This window comes from Micromys minutus (assembly GCF_963924665.1).
Source record: "Micromys minutus genome assembly, chromosome: 23".
NCBI lineage: Eukaryota > Metazoa > Chordata > Mammalia > Rodentia > Muridae > Micromys > Micromys minutus.
The window spans coordinates 46,091,583-46,112,746 of record NC_137958.1 but is presented as its reverse complement, the minus strand read 5'-3'; the positions used below and the strand labels follow the sequence as shown (position 1 = coordinate 46,112,746).

The 21,164-nt window shown below is 39.3% G+C and overlaps 1 protein-coding gene across 16 annotated transcripts in view; it reads left to right on the top strand.

The window, feature by feature from the left end:
• CADPS2 (calcium dependent secretion activator 2) overlaps positions 1 to 21,164 on the top strand; it is a gene marked incomplete at its 5' end in the record, with an annotated part of 458,357 nt that overhangs the window by 103,079 nt on the left and 334,114 nt on the right. For all 16 annotated transcript variants that reach the window (XM_080936279.1, XM_080936287.1, XM_080936273.1 and 13 more), the window contains one exon: positions 13,490 to 13,603. In XM_080936279.1, the coding sequence (XP_080792405.1) occupies positions 13,490 to 13,603 (114 nt within the window). The remainder of the gene's footprint in view (positions 1 to 13,489; positions 13,604 to 21,164) is intronic.

The following is a 21,164-nucleotide window of genomic DNA, read 5'->3' as shown; positions in this document are numbered from 1 at the left end:
TCAGGTTTTGGCTTCCTGAATCTCTTCTGAGTTTTCTTGGACATCTACGTTGTGAATACACAGGTGTTATTCTGTGAATGGAAAAGTGGTAACTTCTGAATGCTAGTGGAGGGTGACTGAGGACTTCTCTCTCTACAGGTCCTGTATCTGTTAATAGGGGGCTAGCAGCTCATGTAGAATCAGTGCAGACATCTGACCAATCAGCCAAGAACCCATATGCTAAGGCTAGGAGTACATAGCTTTTCCCTGTTCAGTCACCACTGTGTCCTGAGTTCAGCCACCTGGACCCACCTATAACCTCAGAGCTCCAGAGGTGGGGGCGCAGGATGCCTGTTTAGCTTGTAGGCCAACCCAGCCTGCCCAGCTAAATGAGCAAGATCCAGACTGAGTGAGGCTTGTCTCCAAACACTGGTGTCAAAAGCCATGGAGGAAGCTAGTGGGTATTGACCCAGGGACAGGTGTGCACACTAAGGAAATACATAAATACGTATGGGCTCAGTCTTATACTCTGAACCAGATATATTTATCACCACTTTATATCATTTGGAAAAATAGTAATAATAATCAGGAGGAACAGCAAGGGGGCTTGCTTACTCCTAGAATCAGTCCAAGCTATTCCCTGTTCTCTAGCTTTTACTTAGTTGGCTAACATTCTTAACTTGCGGTTATACCCTCCCTCAAATCCCAAACCTAACTGATCATTAGAATCACTTAGGAACTTTAACTTGGAGCCTCTCAGGCCGTGTATCAATAATCCTGAAAGAGTAGGGATGGGGTGCTTTTTCCAAGCCTGAATACTTGAGGCAGAAAGGCTTTTCAGAGAACTGTGTTCTTCTGGGATTGGTCTTCAGTGCTTTGTTCTTTACTTCTTTAAAAATGGTCACACCCGCCTCACAGTGGCATTTCACATGTCTCTCAGCATGGTAAGATCTGCTGTGGAAAATTCCTACGAGATTTCTTTTCCCACAGCACTGGAAAGATGAAGGATTTAAGGTGTCCAGACCTCCACTGTATTAAGTTCTACCAGTTAAAGTAGCTAGACAGAGACGCAGGGCAGTTCTAAGAACAAAGAGGACATGTGGATAAAGAGAGGAACATAGAAGATACAATCTGGTGTGCATTTTAAATAAGTAATGAGTGTGTCTGAGTGTCTAATGGACATTCTATGAGACATACTCGTATTAGTTCATTTCAGTTAATGTAAATATTCATACTTAACTTACCTACTATTTACTCATATTTACTCTAAACTCAGAATGTTCTGGAGCTCTTATTTCCAATGATGCTCCACACCCAGATAGGAGAGCACATATAGCTCACAGTTTACACCAGGTGCAAAGTACAGAATAGCCGTTCAGCTAAACTAGCTTATAGATAAGTAGCCTTTACTTTAAAATACCCTTAAGTTTTCATTTATTGTTTTTTTTTGGGGGGGAGGGGTCAGTTACCTAAATATTCGTCTTGTAATTGATAGAATCAACTTCAGATCTCTAGTCCCTCTCTTGGGGAAAATAGATAATATGTCTTACTTATTTTTAAACTGAATTTGGCGAGCAGATACGCTAAAAATTTACATATCAGCAACAACTTTAGTTCTGTATATGAATTTAGAATTGCTTTTGGTATTGAAAATATGCAAATATTTATATCATCTAGTCTAGGTGTTCAGTTCTAGGTGTTAAAACATCTTGAGGAGAGTTTTTATCCATTTATTCTTTATGAACCTTTGAGTTTGCTAATATTTTCAATCCATTTGCAGTGAGGTCTTGGAGAACATAGCATACTTGCCAACTCAAACACTGATTTAAAAAAAAAAGGAAACGTGATTTTTTTTTCATTAAGGAAATGGTAGCTTACGTTTTATCTATGAATTTATGGATAGAAATGTGGCAATTCATCAGTAAAATTTAAATTAATTTGAATAAGTTATTTCAAAAGTTTTGCTGCCAAATTTTTCTATTTTGGGCACCAACCAGATTTTATTATTTGTTAGGGAAATATTCAACTAGGCCTTTGAAAGCCCTACTGTTAGTGTTTGTTTTGGCAGCTCAAGCATCTTTGTAGGAAAGTCCCATGTGAGAAGCAGTGCTGGTGATAAGTCCCATGTGAGAAGCAGTGTTGGTGAAAAGTCCCATGTGAGAAGCAGTGCTGGTGAAAAGTCCCATGTGAGAAGCAGTGCTGGTGAAAAGTCCCATGTGAGAAGCAGTGCTGGTGAAAAGTCCCATGTGAGAAGCAGTGCTGGTGAAAGTCCCATGTGAGAAGCAGTGTTGGTGATAAGTCCTGTGTGAGAAGCAGTGATGGTGAAAAGTCCCGTGTGAGAAGCAGTGCTGGTGATAAGTCCCATGTGATAAGCAGTGTTGGTGATAAGTCCCACTGAGAAGCAGTGCTGGTGAAAAGTCCCATGTGAGAAGCAGTGCTGGTGAAAAGTCCCATGTGAGAAGCGGTGCTGGTGAAAAGTCCCATGTGAGAAGCAGTGCTGGTGAAAAGTCCCGTGTGAGAAGCAGTGCTGGTGATAAGTCCCATGTGATAAGCAGTGTTGGTGATAAGTCCCACTGAGAAGCAGTGCTGGTGAAAGTCCCATGTGAGAAGCAGTGCTGGTGAAAAGTCCCATGTGAGAAGCAGTGCTGGTGAAAAGTCCCATGTGAGAAGCAGTGCTGGTGAAAAGTCCCATGTGAGAAGCAGTGCTGGTGAAAGTCCCATGTGAGAAGCAGTGCTGGTGAAAGTCCCATGTGAGAAGCAGTACTGGTGACCGGCAGACATTCTCCAGCTACCTTCCACTCCTAGCAGATCCTGGGTGTAATTTAGACATTAGGCCCTGTTACTCTCTGTGCTAAGGGGCACTGGTTTCTGGTAAGTATGGAAGTCAGTTGTCTGGTCAGTTCTATGTCTGTTATCCATCAGTTCCATTAGGAAACGGTGTCAGTGATGGTCAGCACTGTGTCAGCCCACGTCTGAGAGAAGATAGATCCACTTTGGAAAGGCTTCATCTTTCTGCACCTCGTACTCGCTCTCATTCTTGCTCCAACTCTCTAGCCCTATCTTTCTCTGCCTTTTCATATATATACATATGCATATAGATATATATATGAGAACATGCATGTACCTGTATATATATGTAGACACATACATGCATATGCACATAGGTGCATATATTTACATATACATATGTAAAATTGGTTTTATTCGGTCTTTAGTACTTCTCTTAGTACGTCTATGAGGGTGCTGTTTTGTATCTGTTTAATCTGTATTTTGTGGGAGGTGCTTAGCTCAAGGGCAGCGTCCAGTCCCTTGATGGTTTCCTGTTGCATCTGAATGAGCTGTCCCTAGACTCTTCCACTCCGGTCACTCTTGAGATGTGTGACACTGTCTTCCTCATTGAGACTGGCCACTTTAACTCAGGGTTCTATTGCTGTCCAAGTCTGGCTCCTCTGACCCAGCGCCATGGCAGTGCTGAGATTCTCCTGTTGCCCCTGTCAGAGCGATGCTCAGAAATAAGGTGTTTGGAGCTCCTTATCTCTTCACCCCCTTTATCATCTTTACAGAAAGCCATTGCTCATTGTGATAAACTACTTAGCTTAGAAACGGCAAGATTCTTTTCCTCATTCCTCAAGACAGTTAGTTTATAGTGAGCTTTGTTTCTAAATCCACCATAACTGCTCGTTACCTCTGGGAAGAGGCTGGCAGTTGGTCAGCGTGTCTGTGCTCTGTAAATGGGCACACAGTGCCGTGCTGCCACTGAGTGTCTCTGCTGAGTGTTTTGTGATGACTACAAAGTTTCTATGTCTTGTAAATAAGACTTCATCATAAGGAGCCTTGTCATAAAATAGCAGATGGTACTGAGGCACCGAGTTCTTCCTGCCTGAAACCAACATCATCTGCAAAGTAGAGCGACTGAGCTACAGCTTTACCAAAAATGCCCCCCACGGTTTCTCTATATTTCATAGAGTCTCGGCCATGAGTATATTGGGACAACACATGAGTTGTCTTCGAATTCTTTCCTGAGACTTTGCCTGCGCTCTCCCTCCCACTCACTCACATACTACAGCATCCTCTCCTGGAAAGTAATGGCAAGTGTGGGATTTCTTATACTGCAGAGGAATTGATAAGAGCAAACACCAGACTTAGTGTGGGAGCGCAGAGATAAGGGGTGTTTGTATTTAAAGATTCTACACTCTAAACGGGAGAAAGGGACATAAGCCAATGATACTTGCATGCATGAAACAGAGAGGAAACAAGAGACAAGATGTCTTAATCTTGGTGTCTTTAGGAGGAAGTGAATTTCTTGGAGGTTTGGTCAGAACCGTGCTATACAGTGAAAAGGTAATTCTAGGAGCGGATTATAGACTGCAAAACTAGAATGGCACAGACACATGATGGGGTAGTGCCTGGAGGTTAAAGGGAAATAACTCACGTTCACTTCCTAGCACAGGATAGTCTGTGGTAGACTTAGGTGTTCCTATTCATTAAGCTCTACAGAGTATGATTTGAGAAGCTCTGTAGAAAACCCTAGGCATAGTCAGTGGTACAAATATGTCAGATATACCTGGCTAGGTCCACAAAACCTGTAAACAGGACACTGTTTTACAACCTTAGCTTTCTCATTTGAGAAGGAATGATTCCATCTTTCAGGGAGCCTCTGTTATTAAAATAATCCATGAAAAATAGGTCAGAGATGTGTTCAGGATGCAGTAAATGTTCAGTAAGCATGAGCTGATGTTTCCAGTTGTTAAGTCATGTATCTGATGAGGGAAGAGAGAGAGGTCATCTATTTTTAAAGCACAGTCCCCATTCTTGATATAGTCCATTAGAAATGTTGAGTATAAACCATTAAGTGGCTCATAACATACCATGTCCATGTTATAGGGCAGTACAATGGTACAGCGTGCATTGTAACTTCTGGGAAGAGTGGCTTGCATAACCTCTTTGGTTCGGTTAGACCTTCCTGCATGGCAGGACAAGAATGAATGTGACTCAGTAGCAGTATGAACTTCTTCGGATATCTTTGAGAAGTCACGTTTCTCTGTTAACTGCTGCCATCTTTGAACTGCTGGTTACAGCAAAAAAAAATGTTCAGGGCACACTTTATGATAATTGGTTTGATTTAGTTTTGATGAGCTTATGTTATTGGTAGGGATGATTGAAGGCTATTTTTACCATCCTTTTCACTTGGGGGTGGGGAGTTGAATAGATGTTGTCAATGAATAAAAGGATTCTAAGGCAGATGTTTAGAAGATAATGACCAATAAGCTTTGCCAGCTTTCCGTCTTATCTACTTAACATCTCCTTCAGGGACACAAGAGAGCCTTGTTGAATAACTGCTTAGCATTTAACTTGATTATCTGTCTTAAGGATGCAGCTGAATGGAGACACAGGGTGGAGTTAGAACTGTCAGCAGCATGAGGAAAAGGGGACGTGGAGCAGTGGCCCTCCACTAAGAATGCAGAGATGAAGATTAGAGATGGAGGGCTGAGATCGGATTGTGCTCCAGTCTGTTCGTTTTCCAGTTCAGAGCACATGGGGCAGTACATGTGTGCAGCAACACCTACCTCACTGCTTAACACCAGAGCAAACAGGACTAAAGACAATAGCTTGCCCTCTGCATCCCAGAGATACTCAGGATCTTCCATATAGATACCAATATCCCATTGTGCTCAGTGATCTTATATCAAACATCTTAGTATTTGCATGTAATGTGCACACCTCTTGCATGTGTAAAGTCATCTGAAGGTAATTCATAATACTGTATATAAATATAAATGCAATGGAAATAGTTGGTGTCCTCTATTGTTTAGGTAGGGAATCATGTCACGAAAAATCTGCCTGTGTTCAGTCCTGGAACAATTATTTTTTCCTCGGTATTTTCTGTCTGCAGGAGGTTGAGTGCAGAAGCGGAACTTATGGAGGGCATAATCCAATTTCTACATAATGAGCCGTATCTCACAACTTTGCCCTAAGCTTATATACAGTGCCATCTCCCTCTGGGATTCAGGAAGTATATGATTTGCATGGGATAGCATGATCTCATTCATCTTTTATTCTGAGGCAGTGGTTTTCAACCTACCTAATGCTGCAACCCTTTTCTACAGATCTGCACATAACTAATGAAGAATTTAGTTATGTGTTCCTATATGTGTTTTCTGTGGTATTAGAATTAGGAATGGGTTTCACACTTAGAACATATATGAACTTGGAGTAGCGTGTAGTTTGATTGTCAGATAGCCATGGCCTATGCTTACCCGGATGAGTGCACAGTACCACATCCATCTTTTAATTGTTCTTTCCCCTGGTGTTCTTGTAGTTGCTGAAGTAAAGCAACAAAATGGCAGTTAGAAACCATTTAATACAATAATCTCTTTTGTTTGAGTTTCTTGCTGAATATAACAATCTTGTTAAATGTTATTGTTGTTGTCCTTGTTATGTGGATAAAGAAGTTGAGATCCTGACATTAATGAGCTCTATTAGTGTCATATAACTTGTGGGGATCTAGATAGAAATAGAAATGGAATGGCCTCAGTAGAAGACACCATCACCTTTCCCTAATACATAAACTGACTGTCTAACCGGTGAAACAGAATTGTCTTGGGTGGTTTGTTTTCTGATCCTTTGTGGTTGCTGAGTTAATTTTCCATCCTACAAAGGAATAGTGATTTTAGCATGTTATTTCCATTTCTAAGTGAATTTATTTAAAGGGAAATATTGAGAACTTATTACATGGTGAACATTACTGAATTCAGAGTTAAAGCAGAATTCTAAAGCCACATTTTTTTTTTTTACCATAAACCAGCTTTTGGTCTACTAGGAGTTTTAAATAATAAGTACAACACATGTAGCTCTTCAGAACTAGAATACACTCTCCAGTTTAGTCTGCATCTATGAAGCAAAGAGAATAAGATTATACCAGTGTTTTATGGTCAGACCCAGAAAGATACTTAACTGCTTTGAGGTTAATTTGATCATTTGTAAAATTATACCATAGTAATTTTAGAGCAATGAATGAAACATATTGCTTAAGGGTACAAAGTCTCAATCCAAATGAAAAGTTCTAGAGATTTTCAGCCTGACAACCATAACTAACAATACTGTATTAAATATTTGAAATCTACTATGAAAGAGCATCTTAAGTATCCTCGCCATATACAATCTTATACATGCACGCACACAGGAAGTAGGGAACACGTTAATTAGCTTAATTATAGCAACTAATTTACAGTGTATAAGCCTGCCCAGAAAAGGTCAAAGGTGGTGAAGCATCATGTCACGAGTGCCTTTGAGTATGTACAGTTTTATTATCACTCCCTACGGAGCAAAAGGAAGACAAACAAGGCATTTGGGAGGCTGTTCTCAGTGCCCTCTGGCAGGGGAATTAGTGAGATCCTTGGACTTCACACTGAGGTCTTATTTTTCACTTGCCTTTCACCCACCACCAAAGACAGCACCTTAACAGTGTGCGTTTCCTCTGAGGTTTGCACTCTGACAAGAACATGGGTGGGACCCCTCGCTCTGTCACTGAGTTGGCCTTGCCTAGGGCCCGTTTATCTGTACTGCAGTAGAATTTGTGGTTCTGTGCTCATTCGTCTGTATGCCTTTTATTGGAAGGTATGTTAAACTGCTAGCGTACATTTGGGGCTTCTTAATCTTCCTCTCAATATTGTGAGATAATAACATTTTAATTTGGCAAAATAATGTTATTTTCAGTATACTTCAGGCACTTATGTTTGGCTGTTCACTGTTTATTGGGGCAGGCTCACTGAATGATGAGCTTTTACTGCAAAAATATGAAAAATATTTTATTTTAGAATAACCTCACTGGAAATATTAGGCTAGCTGGGTACTGTAGTGTTTTCCCCCCTGGTTCTGTATTCCCTTGAGTTTTTTCTTTTAATTGATTTAGATTAATTACCAGTTGCTAAGTATTACCAATAAAGCCAAGATAAAAGCTGTCCATATGTGGTAGTTAATCCTTCCCTAATGGAAGTTGAGAGGTGAGGCATGGGGGGGTAGGTTTTATATATAATACTACAGAAACATCCTCTTTCCCCCGGAAAAGAAAGCCTGCTGGAGTTGGGACTGAGATAGTAGTATCAGTGGGGCAAAGCTTTGGGGGGAAGGTAATCTACTGATCCACTGGGGTGTAGGGTGAGGATTAGGGGTGGCCATAACTTCTGCTATGTAGATGGAGGTGAGAGGGCTGTATTTGGAGAGGAGGGAGCTGCTAAGATCTACAGTAGGCTACAGACTTCCCTGGCCTGGGTGGCCTGTGTGGCCTGCAGGTTTCCCATGGAATGCCTGCTGGAGTCTGGAGCTGGGAAAAGGGGATGAATTGGGGGAACAGATGTTGGAAGGAAAGATCTGTGTTTTCCTTTAGAGACAGGGAGCGGTGCGGCTGCAGAAGGAGACAGGAAGGGAGTAGATCAGAATGGAAGGGAGGCAAGGAGGAGCTGGGAAGGGTGGGGGGAAGATAAACCAAAATTAGTATATATTCCGTGAAGAGAAAAAAATCTGTTACCAATAAAATGGGGAAAAATTCTAGTTTTGTGTTTTATTTATCAATTGTGTATGTGTGTGTGTGCGCGCACCTGTGCACGAGTGTGTGTCATGGTGTCTGGATGAGTGTGTGAGTGCACTGGTCATGGTATCTGGATGATTGTGTTGGGTATCCTGGAGCTGGAGTTACAGCTGGGTGAGTCACCTGACACATAGGTGCTGCGGAATGACCTCAGTTTATCTGCAAGAACAGTGTAAGGTCTTAACTGATGAGCTGTGCTTTTAACTCACAAAATCTGACCTTAAAGTCATTTATGAATTTTTAAAAATATTTTGCATTTACATTAATTTCATTGCCATGGTTATTAATTGTGTGTATGCATGTGTACACGTGAGTGCAGTATGGAACAGAAAAAGAAAAGTCTCGAGTTGCTTCTCTCCTATCCTCCTGCTGATTGGACTCAGGTGATCAGCCCTGGAATTACCATGACGGCTGAGCTCTCTAGACAGCCTGTTGATATTTAATAGGCTAATTTTTAGAGACATTTTGAATCTGTTGTGACATTGATCTTGAGTGTAGGATAGATTTTCCATAAGCTTCTTGCTTCCACATATGCACAGCCTATTGTAGAGCGAGTACCCTCACTCTAATGGCTCATTTGTTAAAACGGATGAGCAGACATTTGACAGGTCGTTATGCTCCAGAGTCCTGAGCTTATGATAGATCTCACCATTGATGCTGTGCATTCTGTGGGTTTGGACCAGTTTATCACGTAACGTATCCATCACTGTAGCGTCTGTTTCCCAAGAGTCGTTTGCACCTTGGAAATCCATGCATCCCTTCCCGGTGACCTTGGAGAACTGCCGGTCACGTTATTTCCACAGTTGAGCCTTTTACAGAAGTCAGGCTGTGGGAGTGACAGAGTCTTTTCCAGACTGGCAACTCTCACTTAATAAAATTCATTCTGTTTTCTGCATGTCCTTCTGAGGTTTGATAACTGCTTTCTTTTTAGTGTTGAGGAATGATGGCACATTTCAGGATGTGTCACATTTTATCTGTGTTTCACCTACTGAAGGACATCAGAAAGTTGAAAACAGGTGTACAAGTATTAGTGGGGACATAAGTTTCCAACTCTGAGGAAATACTGGAAGTGGAATTTCTGGATTATATGGTGACAATCTACAGAGATTTCAAACACCACATATTCTCTTGATTGATAGCAAGCAAGGGTTCCCACTGTTCTCTGTCCCCAGCAGGACTTAGACTTTGTCACTGTTCTGTGTCTAGTCCATCTTAGTAGGTTTGAAGTAGCATCTATATCTTGCTTTGATTTGCATTCCTATAATAGGATTACATGGGCTGTCAGGTCATATATCCCTGTGTAATATTTTAGTTGAATCTTTGCTGAGATAACTGCAAAGATCATTGACTCATTTTATAATTGGGTTGTTCATTTTCCTATTGTTGAATTTTCAGAGTTCTTTGTATATGTTTGATAGTAGTTCCTTATCCACAGTGATATTGACTGCATATTTTCTCCTGGTTTAGAGTTCATCCTTTCATTCTATAGATACCGTCCTTCACATTGTAGGAAGACTTAATTTAAATAAATCTAGCACCTCACTTATTTATTTTATTTTATACCTTTGCTCTTGTACCAAAAATCATCAAATATAGTCCATATACATTTTTCTTTAGATTAAAAGAGTCATAGATTTGCATTTTATATATGGATTTATGATCTGTTTGAGTCAATATTTATAACAAATGTAAGATAGTTGACTAGATACATATATTTTTCTTCAAATTTCCAGACATCTCAGTACCATTTGCTGTAAATATTGTCTTTTCTTTCAATATCACAGGGAGTACATCTGTTCTTTTGTTTTTCTGTATAATAAAATTTGTTTGCTTATGTTGGGAAACCAATGCATTATAATTTTGAGTGAGGTTGCTTTTAGTCAGTAAGATTGAATAAGGAAGACTTTACATCCTGACAGTATTAAGCCTGCCTACCTGTGAATGGGAATTAGCCTCCGAATTAGTTTCCTTTGGTGTCTTCATTAGTTTCATCCTTTTTCCTCATAGCAGTTTTGTATATTTGTTAGAATTAGACTCAAGCTTTGCCTCTTGGAGATAGAAAAAACTATTTTGTGAATTTAATTTCAAATTCAACATATTCGTTGATGTTCTATAGGAAAGACATAACTTTTTTGTCCATTAGTCTGACACACGGCAGCCATTCTATAATTGATTGTTGGGTGAGGAGACTTTTGTTGTTATTGATATTTTTGGACATTTCCATAGACTTTCATCACAACCTATGAAGAAAGACACTCATTTCATTGTCATTCTCTTCTGCCTCATTTTCATACTGCTTTAGTTAGGAGTTCTATTATTCTCTTGATGGGCAGTGCTGAGCTGAGCATCCATTCACTTCGCTGATCTTTGGGTGAAAGATGCTTATGACTTACCACCATGTGTTTCAACAACCGTCTAGTTTTGTAGACTTCAAAAAAAAAAGTGGATGTTTAGGGAGTTCCTCTGTGTTTGTAGTTCACGGTAATTTCTTGTTTAGAGATCGTGAGTGTTGACTTTCCTAAGTGCTTTCTCTGTACCTACTAATGGGAGCATGTGCTTGGCTTTCACTCACTACCGTCATAAGGAATTATACTTCCTGAGCTTTGAGTTTGTGTTCAACCACACAGCTGTGAGAAATCTTACTTGGTTTGGGGTCAGTACTTGATTTTTATAACTGTTAGATCCAAATTTTCCAACATTTTCTTGAGGATTTTGTATTTATATTCACAAGGAATACTAATCTGAAGGCCTCTTTTCATCCAGTGAAAGTTTAGATTTTAATTATAGTCATAATTAATGAGGATTTTTGCATGCCAAAATGGATGATTGGATTCTCCCCTGTTTTCTTCTAATGTGGTTCAACTTTTATGTATTGAAATCTTTAATCCCTTTAACTCTTATCATTGTGACTACTATGCAGTTTATATGTTTCTAGGGAAATAGCCAGTTAATATTTTATGCTACTCTTTGATATTTATTAGACTATAGTTAAACATGGACCTCAGTAAACATAAATTACTTTTTGAGTAGTATTTCTATGCGTGTATTCATTTCTTGTTGTTTTTCTTTCTATCTCTTGAGTCAGCATATAAACTAGTCTGTTTCTGAGTATAAAATATGCTTTTATGGAATTATTTCTGGGAGATACCACTAGTGCTGCATTTGAAGATTAATTTCATGTTTCTTTCCCCATTTTGTCCATGTAGAAATATAACTACTTTGTGCTAATTAAATTACTTTATTGACTCCTTATATAACTGTAACTCTCGGTGCTGTTTTATTTCTTAAATAACTGAAATGTCTCTTATTTATATACATATGTATTTAAAGGTGTAAATTTTATGACCTTCATCATGAAAAACTTGCAAATAAAAAACATCACACACAAAAATAAACCATCCATATGATCCAATACACTGATCTACTCAAATGGAAGCTATGGAGCTTGGACTTGAAATATTGAATATATGTTATCCACTTATCCACCACCGAAAGGAAACAATATAACAGCATTAGAAGTCTCTTATTTGTAGACATTGAATCCTGATATGTAGATACATGGTTGTGCATGTTTTTAGAATTGTACCAGTTTTATTGAAGTTCCTGAGTCATTGACTTTTTCCAGTCTCCTTTCTTTTGTTAGTGCCTTTGTGTTTACACTACCATAATTATTGGAAAATAATTCTTACAAATAAACTTATAGAGATGTAGTAGAAATTGCAAGTGTCTTATTTTTTAGAGGCATTGGAGAAATGCCCATTTGGACTGAAGAAGATTGAAAGAGAAACAAGTTATTTGTCATGAAACAGTGTTTCATCAAATGAGGGAACTGGTACAATGGTTATAAAAGCTTCCTCTGAGTAGCTGCCATTCTCACAAGCATTTCCATTCCAAGTCTCACTGGACACTGGGTTTGTGAGGTGACACCCTTTGTTGTGATTCCCTTTCTGTTCCTCTAGGCCCTGTTTGTCCACCTTCTGTGTGCTCCTGTGCATGTTCAATGATGCTGAGCTTCCTAGCTTGAAAGAACACAAGGCACTGAGACTTGTTTTCGGGGTCCTGTACTGTCTTAAATCTGTTCCTGCTATCATAAATTTAATTATATACATATTACATATAATATATATTATGTTAATATATGTATTAACAAAAGGTACCTTATCTTTATTTTGGCCGTGGAGCTTAAATGTAGCTGGTTCTAGTGTAGTTGACTGGAGGCCATGATGGGTGAGACATAACAAGTGTCTAAGAGAACCTCAGTGGTTGTGACAGCCAGCAGGGACAGTAGCTGCATCCCCAGTGGCAATTAAATCAGGTTATAAATTTGTGTTCTCCGAATGGGATGGAGGACTTGTTTCCAGTTTACCTGTTAGATCTCTGGTCTGGTGGGTTTGTCGTCTTCCCATTGCTCCTTTATCTCAGTTCAGGCATTTGAAGCATGCTTGTTCGTGGAACTTGAACTCTCAGAAGATGCTTTATGGGGAGAACCTTCTTTCTTTTAGGGCTTCAGAGCTTATTGCTCCTGCCCCCAAAGAGTATCTACTCCGGTCCGAGAGTTGAGTTCTTACCTCTTCTCTTTGTGTACTCAGCGAGATTTCACACATCAGTCTCCCAGAAAAGTTTTAGAGTTCCCTGTCTCTGCAAGGGGAGTGGAAGCTAACACCAGGGGCTCTGTGTAGGGTAGACATTTGAAGTCTAGAGCTGCATCCCCATTCTGAGAAATGCAGGGAAGACACTTGGTTTAAAGGGGAAAAAAGTATGTAAATATAAATAGTAAGATATTTCACTTTTATTACAAAGGTAATTTGGTGTCTAATCAAATCTACATATAGCAAACGTACAATGCTTGTTGTATTGTATGTAGCAGGTGATTTATCTGTTCCTTCCTTCCGTCATTTGTTTCTTGTTTGTTTTTCCTTTTAGCTTAACAAACAACAGTTGCAGTTACTGAGAGAAAGGTTCCAGGCCTTCCTCAATGGGGAAACTCAGATAGTAGCGGATGAAGCCTTCTGCAATGCAGTCCGGAGTTACTACGAGGTGAGTTTCCAGAGGTCCCTCTGTTTCGGGGACTGTGGTGCTAAGACCACTCCACGGGTGTGACAAAGAGTCTTTGGGCTTCTGACTTTCTCCGGAGGATTTTCGATTCTATTTTGCAATTTAAAAACTCTAATTCCACAGCCTGGTTTTGAGAGATAAATAAAATTGGAAATTGTTCACATTGTTTGTGAGGTAAAGTGTTTTGAAGCCTCTTCTGGAAGTGCCTGATACAGATGAGTCTGGCTATCTTCTGGTTCAGGCTCATAAACGATCCTTTTTAATCAGGATTTCAATAGCAAATTACTATCTTATATCAGCTTGCTCTTTAGGCTTTATAATAATTAAGGGAACTAATTAATTTCAAGAGAATGCATTCTCCTTTCTTACTGAATGAATAATACGACCAATCCCATCTTGCTGTTACTTCTGACTTTAGCTCATGACTCAAATGGGAATTCTCTGTGTATTTCCCGTGACTGTTTTTCACAGTTACATTCTCTCATTTGTTTGCTTCAGAAAGGTGCCAACAGACGTTAACTTGGAAAGTTCACTTATGCCTTAAGCATCTCAAAGTCATTTGGACAATTGCTTCCTGTCATTGTGCAAATGCCTTCAATGTTTCTGTCTGAAGAAACACCGCCCGCATACAACGTATCTTGGGCTAGTGCAAAACTGAAAGTGTGGAATCATAATATTCTGAACTTCCCCTGAGGCAGAGAGTATTGTTGTACAAAACAAAATATCCAGCTTCTTAGTTTTGTGATTCATAGGGCTCATCTTACTTAATATATCAGTCCACAAGTACATATTAATATATTAGTCCACAAGTATATATTAATATATCAGTCCACAAGTACATATCAATATATCAGTCCACAAGTACATATTAATATATTAGTCCACAAGTACATATCAATATATCAGTCCACAAGTACATATCAATATATCAGTCCACAAGTATATCTTGAATTTAAAGAACACAAGATAGCATTGAAGTCTTGCTTATCAAGGTCACATGACAAAGATCTTGGGGCTACAGCAGATATATTGTCTAACTTGATCTCTTCTCAGGCTGTCTCAAAAAACATAGGATTTATATCTTGCTTTGAAAGTCAGAGTGTTACATGAAAAATCTTTTCCCAAAATTTAAAAGATAAGCATACATTTACAGATACCTATACAAAGCAAGTAGTCAGCAGAAAAGAACACCGTGATTTCAAGGAAAGCTGCCTGCTTTGTGTCATGAAAAAAAAAAATCAATGAGGCAATTTTGGATTTTGATAAATACACCCTGGCACACTAAGAGAGTGGGGTAATTAAAAAATGGTGGATTAGGTGTTTTTTTTTTTTTTTTTATCTCTAACTTTTGCCTGAATCTGAAATTACTCAAGAATAGGTGTTTTCTTTTTCTAAATCACATCGAGGTTTATAGTAAACCCTACAATCATCAGGGCAGCAGGGATTAGTAAAATAAATAAATTAAACAAAGAAATTAAGGAAGGATAACAGAGCACCTGGAAATGCACTACTATAAAATAACATTTGACCAGAGAGCAGCTACAATACAGTGGAGAAATGATGGTCATTCCAAAACATATGTTCTGGAATAAGTCTATGCCCACAAGCAAAGAGTTAATTTGTATTTGGAATTTATGCCTTTCACAAAGTGAGTCATAGACTTTAGATGTAACACTATGTAACTCCTAAAAGAAACAGAAAAATATTATATATGACTTTGGGTTGGACCTTGATTCAATCCCTGAACAAAATAAAGCAATTGATAGAACTTTTAAAAGGTACCTTCTGTAAAAGAATTTCTGCCAAGTTATTGAGAAGGTACACGGTCTGGTAAAACACTTGCAAGATGTGCCTGATAAAGGGTTAGTCTCCAACATATGTGGAGAACTCAAGAACTGATTAATAATGAGGCAGATTAAAATGACCAAAACTTGATACCACACAAAGGGATCAATGAAATATGAAGGATACCAACTATTGCCAGAGAACTGCAAATTAAATAATGAAACTGTTGTGTTTGATGGTCATGATGCAGAATTAATATTATTGTAGGCTAGCTTGAAGGTGCAGCCACAGAAAAGCTCTCTTATTTTAAACTGACAGTGATGGTTTTCTTAAGTTCTTATGCTGAGAATCTTATATATTCATATAATATATATTTATCAATCCACTGCCCTTTCTTTATCTCCAGTTCATTCTCTGTCTCCAACATTTCCCTCTCAAATTTATGTTTTTTTTTTTTAAGTTCACTTAATCTACTAAATGGTTCTTGTATGTGCAGGAGTGTAGGACTGTCCATCTTCTGGAGTATGGGTGGCCCTTGGTGACAGCATCCAGGAGGAAACTGTTCCTTCCACCAGTGGCATCCATTGTCAGTAACTTTTAGCAAGGGGTGGGATTTCATGAGTCCCTACTACGCCTGTACAGGAATTTGAGTAATTTTTCTTGTATTGGCCTTGTGCATATAACTACAATAACTGTGAGTTCATGAAAGCAACTAGATTATGTCCAGTAGATACTATTTTTTGAAGACCTCTAATAGGTCTGACTCTTAGACTCTTTCATCTCTACTTCTGTGGTGATTCCTAAGCCTTGGGGGTCTGGAGACATGATTGACATACAGTGTCCCATTTAGAGCTAAACATCATCTAGCCTTTAATTCTCTGAATGTTGGCCAATTGTGGATCCTTATTCATCCCCATCTACTACAGAGAGAACCTTCTCTGATAAGAGGTAGGAAATACACTAACTATGGGGTATAAAAAGAGAACCTAGGGAGTGGTCTACTACGATGTCCATTTAGCATAAGCTGTAAGCACAGTACAAAGGAAGTAAAGTTTAGCAAGGCACACACTGTGCTGATGAGCTCGATGACTGCAGGGAAGTAGAGATGATGCCCATTGTGTTCCTCCTCTGGGAACTGTAGCTGCTTCTGAGCACAAGGAATCAGAAGACATGGGTAGGACCATGGTTTGGGAATGTCAAATACATCTCCTGTGCTTCGTTAAAACTGGAGATGCTGAGTTTGACAACCGGTGGTGTTTGTGTTATGTGTGGTCCCCAAAGCAAAACTAAAGATCAAAACTGACACGGGGAAGATTGTCTCTGCCATCCGCAGAAATGCCTATTTATTGGATGATCAAATAGACCTTGCCAGGTTATCAGTCTACAGGGAAAATGGCCACTTGTGTATTGTGACTTGTGCACATTGAGTGTTACTATGTACATATTTCCCTTTAATGACTGGATTTTAGAAGGAAGTCCCACATATGTTTCTTTATCCTGTATTACTTGGTGAAACTATATGTTCATGCTATATTCATTTTTTTAAAAAGAAAGGGTAAGTAATTTTATTCTAACAGGTTCATATTAGAATCAAGTATTTCTGGGAATGTCTTTGGGATGCTCTCATAGCTGTATGGGTGAATCCTTGCATATACTTGTACCAGATTCACCGTTAACAGTAAATGTTATTTAGTGTGTTACATGAATATATATGCTACACAGGTAATAGTCATTCTCTATGATTAGATAGTTTTATTACTTAAATACTATAAAGTAATAGATAACAAAAAATATAGAATTTCATTAATCATTGTCATCATAAAATTCTCTGAGGGGGAAAAATGAACCTAGACAAGTAAACTACGTATTAGGTCAAGAAGGCTGTAGGAAAGGGAGTAGGAATGGAAGAAAATCAATGTCAAGCAGCCTACCAGATGACTTAATATATGGTGGTAGTTTTCTAGTTATTGAAGGGATCATTTTAAGTGTGTGTCTTGTGTTCCTTAAGCTTCTGTGTAGATAGAGTCACAGAGTGAACAGTAAGTTCAGTTACTCACTTTTTTCTGGCCATAACTGTTATGGCCTTTTTATTTATTTATTTTTTGGTTGGTTGTCTTTTGTATGTATTTGCGTGTGTGTGTGTGTGTGTGTGTGTGTGTGTGTGTGTGTGTGTAGTGGTTGTGGTTTTCAGTTTAGCAGAAGTGATGGTTCCGAAGGGTAGACATTGCTTTAGTGCATTTGTTACTTTACAAGTTGCTGTTACCATCTGATAACTGTTTCTGCCTCCTGGGACACTGGTGGGTTTCATTATCTAGAGTAATGGCATTGTGATGCCATCATATTTAATTTTCCTGTGGCATGGCTGGCTCATGATAAGGTTGATGGCCTTGCCTTGGAAGCTCCCTGTGGTAGCTGCTACCTCACTCTTCGCAGTGTAGTAGGGACTTCACATCTGAGTTCCTTCTCCTGGGTGTGAGAGCCTTTCCCTTTCTCATGAGGATGATTGGTTGGTTGGGGGCGACTTTATTTGCAACTTCTCACCAAGGATGTATAGTTGTTTGTTACACTTATTCTCTTCTCCACCCAAAGACTGGGTGAGAATTACAGATTAATTCACAGTCATTATTTTAAAAAATGCAGCAGGAATGTCGTGATTTGCATGAGAAAGGGCACCCATAGGCCCAGATATTTGGCTCTCCATTGATGTTACTGTTTGGAGAGGCTACTGAATCTTGAAGAGATGGAGCTTTCCTGTAGGAAGCGTGTCACTGGGGGAGAGGCTCCGTAGCTCTGCCATCCTCTCGGCTTTTTATGCTTTCTGTGTGGAGGCCCAGAGCCTCTGGCCCATCTGAGGCATGAAAAAGATGACCTGGAAACCCTCCAGTTGTAGAGTGCTCTGGACATTCAGTGCTGTTGCTGTGCGTTTATCCGTTCCTTTGCGTTGCGTCTTTACATTATGGACAACTATACAGGACTCTGGCTCAGTCCTATACCTCCGGAATAGATGCCCAGCACACGATCCTGCCTCCTTGTGTACACTCTTAATTCTTAGTTCCGGTAACAAAGGACTTGACTTGGGCAGCAGGCTCTTTCTACAGACATCATCTATGATCTATCTCCCCTCCACCACATTCACTTTCATCACTGCCGATGCAATGCGTGGGAATTAGGAGCTTTTAAAGACTTTCTGATGTTTGGTTTTCTTGTGCGATTTCCATAGCCTTTTTCAGACTCTATATAGCACATGTTCCTCATCCTTTATTCGAGCTAGAAGGGAAATGACCAGAAGATACAATTTAAATGTTTTAATGGAAATTCTGTCATTTTACTGAAATGGGAGGATTTACTTTGCATATTGTAGGAAGTATTTGACCTGTCAAAATCTCGTTTTGAACTTTGTTATAATGCCATGGAAAAGGCATTCACTGAGAATTGATGATCGCTAAGTAAACCAAGATTGGCAGCCTGTGGCAGGAGGGATTGAAAAAAAAGGTCAGCGCACTCACAGATGAAATCCAGCAACCGCTAATGAGAAATGAAATTTCTGGTTTGCACTGAGTTTTGCTCCAGATCACATTGCATTCTATTTTTGATATTAGCTGTTTGAGTTCACATCAGTTTTTCTGTATATGCTAAGGATGGCATTGGAAATTAAGCATTCTATAAGAATCTGGGAAAATGTGCTTTTATGTCTGATATCCACGTTGCTATTTAGAGCATGTAGGTTGATGTTACCTGTCAGTGGGTTGTGTAGTCACTTACATTATTGATGACAGCCACCTCTTAAATGTAGGACAAGCGATGTACATATAAAAAATAATACCTGACAATAACTGAGAAAAAACAATAGTTTCAGGATTGATCTCTAAGCGATTTTAGAATAAATTGAGCTTATGATTTTTCCACATCCATGTAGCAAATTTATGACAGACAGCACGACTAATCCTCTAATTCATTTCTTTGTGCCCTTTAATAACAGGGGAGTGGGCTGGTCAACTCTCCATTCAGTCACCAGTATAGACACTAAATGCAAATAGCTCTAAAGAGCAGAGGTGCTGGCAGACAGCTTCAGAGTCCCCCCCACCCCCCCAGTTCCCACACTCAGTACCAGCTCACAGTGAACGCATGGGCACCTTGAAAACACTTATTGTTACCTGGTGTCATATTATTTTCGTACTTTGGCATTGCTGCAAAACAAAGACTTTTGTGCTCCTGCGCATCTGAGATTCTTTCAAGAGTGTTTATAGCCACTGGGTTCTTAGCCATGAACTCAGTTCAGTACCAGCAAAGCCATAGAAACACATGCCATTTTTCAGAGGCTGCGACACTGGAAAGAGCCCCATTTAGTCACAGGTTCCACTTCAGTCTGTGTAACTTTGTATTTTTCCATCCAGAACTGTGTCTTTGTTTTACTGTCTAAGATTAATTCTCTTCTACATTCTACCAACATTGTCTTAGGTGAAAATTTTCCGCATCCCTCTGCTTTTCTGCCTAAATTTAGAGTTAGTATTTCCAAGTTTCGAGTCACAAGAGCAGATGATCCCATTTCCTTGCTCCCAGAAGTGTCATGAAGTTTTATATTTGCTCAGATGTCACTCCTGGGTCTGTTCAATCATGTCCCCTATTTATCTTCTGTAGCATTTGTTCAGAAGTGCATTAAGTCCTCGGGCTTTTGTTTTAAAAGGTTTCATTCTTTAGTTTCGTGGGTGAGATTTTGTTTTGGTTGTTGTTGTTTATTTTTTAAATGAACTTGCTTTAGTCTTTCTTGCAAGGCACACCTTCTACTGACATGTATTGTTGGTTTAGTTTGAAGGAAATCGTGTTGGCTTTCATAAGGGACACTGGTCTCCCCTCACTATATTCAGATATTTTCTATCCCTTAGTTAGGAAACAAAAACCAGAATGCTCGTGAGAAGGATAAAATAAAATCTCTGACACTGAATAGCTTAGTCATTGATCATCTGTCTCTCAATATATTATTGATTTCACCATAGGATTTAATTACTTCTGTATAGATTGCCATCCAAAGATTGACCCAAAGCCTTGTTTTTATAACACCAACATACCAGTTGGTTGTCCATCATCAAATGTTGAACCACGAAAACATCCATGCAGTTAACCTTATACGGGCTAAGCAGGCTGTATTTAGGAAAGTGTGTATGTGTGTGTGTGTGTGTGTGTGTGTGTGTGCATATACATATAGGCATACAGCAACAGTTAATAAAAAAGAGGACACAAATTTGAACGAGAGCCAGGAAGGGTATGTGGGAAAGTTCAGAGGGAGAAAGGAGACAGAGAAATGATGTCATTATGTTGTAATCTCTAAATATAAAAGTGTCTGTGAGTTGTCACTAGAGTCACCCTCATAGAGTCCAGGATATCTCCACTGCAGTGGATTCCCACCCTACAATGCTCCCCAATTCCACATTCTCTTTCTCCATCTATGTGATCCTGCCCACCTTTGTCCCCCAGTCCACCCTCTGAATTTATTCTATTTTCCATTCCTAGGGACGTCGATATATCTCCACAAAGCCCTCCTCTTGACCCAGCCTCTCTGGGTCTGTGGCTTGTAGCTTACCATTTACGTAACAGTTACTATCCACTTGTAAGTAAATATAAACCATGTTTGTCTTCCTGGGTCTGGGCTACCTCACTCAGGATGATTTTTCTAGTTGTATCCATTTGCCTTCAAATGAGTACTTATCTAACCACTGGTAAAGTTGTGTCTTATGTCCCAGAAATATATATGTGGAAAAGG